Source organism: Alexandromys fortis, unplaced genomic scaffold (assembly GCF_014885135.2).
Source record: "Alexandromys fortis isolate MF-2015 unplaced genomic scaffold, M_Fortis_MF-2015_v1.1 scaffold_80, whole genome shotgun sequence".
NCBI classification, from domain to species: Eukaryota; Metazoa; Chordata; class Mammalia; order Rodentia; family Cricetidae; genus Alexandromys; species Alexandromys fortis.
Genome location: NW_026068174.1, coordinates 2845106 through 2851503, shown reverse-complemented (window position 1 = coordinate 2851503; position 6398 = coordinate 2845106). Strand labels below are relative to the sequence as shown.

Genomic DNA, 6398 nt, shown 5'->3' with positions numbered 1-6398 from the left:
GTTTTGGAGCCTGTCCTGGAACTAGCCTCTGCCTCCCGAGTGCTGGGATTAAAAGCGTGTGCCACCACCGCCTGGCTGATCTTCAGCATTAACCCCTCTGTCTGACTCTGGGTTTTTATTATTACCAATTAGAATTCAATACAGTCTCTTATTATCATACTCACCAAAATAGCAATTCCTGCCTATTTCACATTTTTAACACTTGGAGACAAAAGACTGAATTTAAAGACAAGGTTTCTAAAATTTTTTAAATGCAATATAATAAAGCTACAATAGGAGTAAAAAATTGCCCCAAAGACCAGCTTCACTGTTTTTCGTTTTCTTTTACATTCCTTTAGAAACTGCCAGTCTAAACTGTACAAGAAACTATGTAGGAATGCACAACACATAAAACAAGGAGCAAGGACTAGTCATTGCCTTACCTCTTCCAGATAGACACATGAGGGATATATTCTGTTCGTTAATTTCCAACACTCAGTCTGCTGCCAGTCCAGCACTGTAGGTTTCTGGTCAAGGTGAGCCCACGCAATTCTCCGAGTACCAAAAACAATAGACACGATGCTATTAACTTCCTAAAGGAAAAGGGTAGTTTGATTACAGTGTAAATATCTTACATCTATAAACAATAGACACAATACTATTAACTTCCTAAAGGAATACAAACAAAAACAAAACAACTCAGTTTAGGCGATCTCTCTGAGTTCAAGGCCAATCTGGTCTACACAGTGAGGTGTAGGACAGCCATGGCTACATAGAGAAACCCTGTCTCAGAAAAAAAAATTGTTGTGTGTGTATATGCTCGCATGCTCTCCGGGATGCCTTAGCTTCCCCCATGGGCTGTGTTCTCTAAAATGAAAGGAACCCTTTCCAAGTTGCTTTTGGTCATGGTGTTTTAGCACAGCAACAGAAAGCAAAGTAAGACACTCTGCTTCAAAAACAAAACAAGGCTGGACCAGCAAGATTGCTTGGTGGGTAAAGACGACCGCCACCAAGTCTGACATCCTTAGTTGGAGTCTTATAATCCACATGGTAGATCCAGTCAGCTGACTCTCCCAAGTTGTCCTCGACTTCACTATGGAAGGGATACACAAATAAAAATGCAATTAAATTTTTAAAAACAGATCACAAGATAGCAGCACAGGAGGAACACCGCCTGAAGTTCTCCTTGACACACATGTACTCTGCCATATATACACACGCATACATAAAAATTACACAGGGTGGGGCCTGGAGAGATGGCCCAGAACACTGGCTGCTGTTCCAGAGGTCCTGAGTTCAATTCCCAGCAACCACATGGTGGCTCACAACCATATGTAACGAGTCCTGGTGCCCTCTTCTGGGCACACATGCAGGCAGAACACTACCTAATAAATAAATATTACAAAAAAAAAACAACAACAACAACAAACTTAAACAGGGTGGTAAGACAACTTAGTGGAAAAAGTCAATAACCTGAGTTCAATCTCGGGAACCCATATGGTGGAAGGAAAAACACTAATTCATTCAAATTATTGTCTAACCTTCCACACACATGCTCTGAAGCATCCATACACACCAGAAAAAAACACAGCAGAAAAAAATATATATATAATGAAATAAAGACCTGGCTTACTGTGCATGGACAATACTATACCACCTGCTCAGAGCCCTTCTCTAGACAACAGATTGTTAGTTTTTAGTTGGTTTGTTTTGGTATGTGGGTGTTTAGTGCTCTGGGTGTGGTGTATGTACATGGGTATTGTGCGGGGTATGTGTGTGTGAAGGTGAGTGCCACTGCACTCAGCTCAATACGTAATTTTAAATTATGCCACAAAGACTGCCACAATGCTCCAGAGGCACTCCTTGGCCAACCCATCTTCGCAGCTTAATTTCCCAATGTACCTTCCTAATACAGTCGCACACCTGCCTAACCGTCCTCCTATAAACCTTGTATAACAGCAAATCTGTTAATCCCTGCACGAGAGAGGCGGTGCACAAGTTTGTGTTTGGAGGATCATCAAAAGTTTGAGGCCAACCCAGTTAACAGAGCTCAAAACCAGTCTAAACAACAGAATAAGACCCTATCTCGCAATATAAATAAATAAATAAAATAAAAAATAGCAGGGCAGTGGTGGCTCATACCTTTAATCCCAGCACCCAGAAGGCAGTGGCAGGCGGACCATGATCTTGAGGGGCTACACAGAGGAATACTGTCTCAAAGAATATTAATAATAAAAATAGGGGCCAGTGCCAGGCCATGGTGGCAACCTGTCTTTAATGCCAGCACTCGGGAGGCAGAGGCAGGCAGATCTCTGTTAGTTTCAGGCCAGCCTGGTCTACAGAGTGACTTCAAGGACAGCCAGGGCTATACAGAGAAACCCTGTCTCAAAAATCAAAACAAAACAACCCGGTGGGAGAGAGGGGGGTAGGAAGATCCACCGAGGCTGATAACCTGAGTTCTGTCTGGGACTCAAACATGTCTTACGGCATGAGCACCCATACACGTACATTATACACACCCACACATAAACAATTACAAAGGAAATTAAAATTAACCCAACCATGTATACACATACTTCTTGTTATTCATGTTTTCTGTCTGAATGCCCTCTTCTTCCCACCTGCCTAATTTTCTCTCTTCCAAATTGAGTTCTCAGTAAACTTCCCCCAAGTTCTACCTCACAGCGTTCCCTCCGACTTGCTTCCTGTCTGCACCTTTCGTTTTGTGCGACAGACCTTCTATTAGTATGAGTACTCTATTCCTAACTAAACCGAAAGGATCTTTTTCTGCGCCAGTAAAACAGTTCAGAGGCTTAAAGCACTCACACCCAATCCTGACAAGGACCCATACGGCAGAAGGAAAGCACAGACACTTGAAAGGTGTCCTCTGACCTAATTAAAAACAAAACCCAAACAAACGTGTCTCTAACCCACTACTGGGAGGAGCACTTTCAGAGTGAGTTCTCAGAGTGGGGTGGCGGGGGAGGATCCACCTTAAGTCTTTCTCTCTCTACAGCTGGCTTGATGAATTTTCTCAGCAGCCACTTTTCCTGTGACTTTTCTTCTTTCCTTCCATTCTCTGAACAAAGAATAGAGTTACAAACTTGAACCGCAGTTTTATACTGGATGAAGGGCACATCTATCAAACTCTCCAAGCTCTGGAATGGCCCAAACTTCTTCCTGTGTTCTACAATACTGACGGACTTTCTTCCACGAAGCACTCTGAAAGCTTCCAGTTCTTTATCAGAAGCTGTATTCAACACGTGCAAGACAGAAGCCTGCTGTTCCGGGGAGAAGAGCTTGTCCAGGGCATCCCCAGGTTCCTTTCCATTTGTATCGGAAACGACCCCGGCAACAATCTTCTCCGGTGCAGTAGATTTTCTCTGACAGCAGGTATTGTTTAGGACTGGAGGCGGGAATGAGTACTCTGGGATTGGAGGGCAGCTCCATCTCCCTAAAAGGAAAGTTTAAATTGAGATGGTAACCCTTTGAGTGTTGACTTCCAGCTTGTGCAGTCATACAGACTTGCACATAAACCATAGCATCACAGAGAACTGTCTTTTAAAGAAGTGTAAAGCCAGTGGTAGTGATGGTTGTGCACATCTTTAATCCCAGCACTAGGGAGGCAAAAACAGGAGGATCTCTCAGTTCAGCCAGGGCTACACAGAGAAACTGTCTCAAAAACAAATAAAACAAAGAGTACTTTTAGAATGATAGTTTGTTTGTTTGTTTGTTTGAGAGAGGGTTTCTCTGCGGCTTTGGAGCCTGTCCTGGAACTAGCTCTGTATAGACCAGGCTGGCCTCGAACTCACAGAGATCCGCCTTCCTCTGCCTCCAAAGTGCTGGGATTAGAGGTGTGCACCACCACCGCCCAGCTATTTGAGTTTTTTTTTTTTTTTTTTTTGTCTGATTTTGGTTATTGGTGATTTTGGGGGGTGTTTTTGTTTGTTCTTATGAGACAGGGTCTCACTAGAAGGTCCAGACAGGCCTCAAATTCAGTGTGTAAATCAGGATGGCCTTGAGTTCACAATAATCTACCTGTACCATGGAAGCCATTGCTACAGAGGCCCTGACTCAAGGAAGAAGTTGTACAAGTCTAGCATTGTGACCACTGGTCTCTAATCTTAGCACCTGAGAGGCAGAGACAGGAGAATCAGATTCCAGGCAAGATTCCGTAAGTTTGCCACCAGTCCAGTCTACATAAGGCCTTGTCTCTAAAAAATAAATTAGTTAAAATAAAAAAACTGTAGTTTGCAGGTATAGTGGACCTTGAATCCCAGCATTTGAAAGGCACAGATAGGCAGACCTCTGTGAAAAGGGACTTAGCTAGCAAGGCCATTATTTCTATCCCTAGTATCACTTCTTTTTAATCAAAATTATTCCAAATGTCTTTGATATTTCTGGTATTTATAATCCCCCCCCTTTGGTTTTTTTGAGACAAGGTTTCTCTCTGTGGCCCCCGGCTGTTCTGGGACTCGCTCTGTAGACCAGGTTGGCCTCAAACTCAGAGATTCACCTGCCTCTGCCTCTCATGTGAATTAAAGGCATGTGCCACCATCGCGCAGCAATAGATCTTTTTTTTTTTTTTGTAACATCGCTTAAGATTTATCTCCGTGTCCATTTTCACTAGTTTCTCATCTGATGGCACGAAAGAAAATTCAGTTTTCTACGTTTACCATAAATGTTTTAGCTGGTCAGGAGTGGTGATCCTCGCTTGTAATCCTAGCACTGGGGAGGTGGAGGCAGATCAGGATTAGGGTCCTCAACTACATACTGAGTTGTAGGCCAGTCTGGGGCGGCGCGGGGGTTGGTAGTATTAACTAAATGATAGAGGGGGGTTATTTTGTTCTACACTCTTCTCAGTATTTCCTACATGACTGCAAAAAAGCATACACCATGCAATGGGGAACTTTGTAAAACAGTGGGAAGTCATTTTGACACAGCGGCCACAGAAAAGGAATGCAGCCAGAGGCACGCTAAAGTTAGTGTCTGAATCCCAGCCAGGGAAGCGGTGCATGCGGACCCTGAGCCACAGAAGCACCCGAGCTCTGGAGCGGGAACGCCCCTCAGCTCCCCCAAAAACTCCACGTGGGAGAACCAGACACTGGACAGGAAAGAAACACTCCAGATCACGGGCTAACGGCAGGTAAGCAATCAACCTCGTGCCCGGGAACCCTACCTCTGGCCTTGATGAGGCAAGCGAGGTTACTCCTCCAAGCCATCTCCAGGTTCTCTCCCATTTGTCTTCCTCCACCAGCTTCCGGTTCTATGTGTTCTAACTAAAAGTGCTCCACTGGGGCTGGGCAGAAGGGTTCCGGCGGAAGAGACGGTCCGGGGCCAGCCTCCGGTAGCCGCCACGGAGGGCTCAGTGATTGATGGCTGAGGGTCTGAGAACGCGGGGTCAGGATCTCCGAGAAGGAACGGACTAGATCAGGTTTAGTCCTGCTTTGGGGCGAGGCATTTCTGGATTCCCAGACACACGGAGACAGTCTGGGGCGGACAGTGGGGAGCCTGTACGCACAGATACCCTGTGCCTAGTTAAGAGAAGTAACTAGGAGACGTGCACAGGAAAGGGAAAGAGAGAGGGCCGACTTACGAGATCACTTTGACGCTGGGCTTTGTTGGCCCCGTGAGAAAGACGGAGGCGGTGAATCTGGAGGGAGCCACATTCGGTTCTTGAAATGCGGAATGAAACAGTTGGAAAATGACTGACAGGACTCCTGTTTTTTAGTTGCAAAGCCAGATTGTAGGAGTTTCTAGGGGGAAGAAAAGGGGCGTGGGGCATGATCTTGCCTTAGCAGAATGAACAGTGGGAAATGAAACCTGAGAGGTGGAAGAAGAGTGGAAAGAAAAGGATTTTTGCTAGAAGAGGGGGCGAGGTACTTTATTCGCCTTTTTTTTTTTAAATAGGCTTTCAGGAGGAAGGGAAAGTAATAGGTTTGTTTTTATATTAGACATGGTAGCTAGCCTGCAACCCTGCACTTAGGAGGAGGAGAATGGCTGTGAGTTTGAATCCATCCTGGCCTATATGGTGAGTTTGAAACCATCCTAGACTACAGAGTGAGATTCTGTCTCAAAAGACAACAACACAAATATTTTCACAACTCAGCCTTTCTGGAGGACCTAGCTTTGGCTCCCAGAACCCACATTGCCAGCTCACAACCATCAATAATTCCTGTTCCCAGGTATCCGATACTCTCTTCTGACCTTCACAGGCACCAGGCACCTATGTGGTACACAGACATACATGTAGGCTACACACTCATACATGTAATATGAAGTAAGTAAGTCTAAAATAGAAGTTATTCATAAGAGAGCCAGGTGTGGTGGCACACTCCTGCAATCAAACATGAGTTCCAGGTCAGCCTGCTACATAACAAGATCTTGCCTTTTTAAATTTTTTTAATTGACTGGTTTTA

General features: G+C 44.8%; 1 protein-coding gene across 1 annotated transcript in view; it reads right to left on the bottom strand.

Moving 5' to 3' along the window:
* Positions 1-5469, bottom strand: part of Tefm (transcription elongation factor, mitochondrial) — a 6772-nt gene extending 1303 nt beyond the window's left edge. Inside the window, exons 1-3 of the mRNA XM_050128792.1 lie at positions 5159-5469; positions 2973-3433; positions 423-572 (exon numbers count right to left, since the gene is read on the bottom strand). Of these exons, the coding sequence (XP_049984749.1) occupies positions 423-572; positions 2973-3433; positions 5159-5219 (672 nt within the window). The 5' untranslated portion in view covers positions 5220-5469. The remainder of the gene's footprint in view (positions 1-422; positions 573-2972; positions 3434-5158) is intronic.
* Positions 5470-6398: the final 929 nt, after the last annotated feature.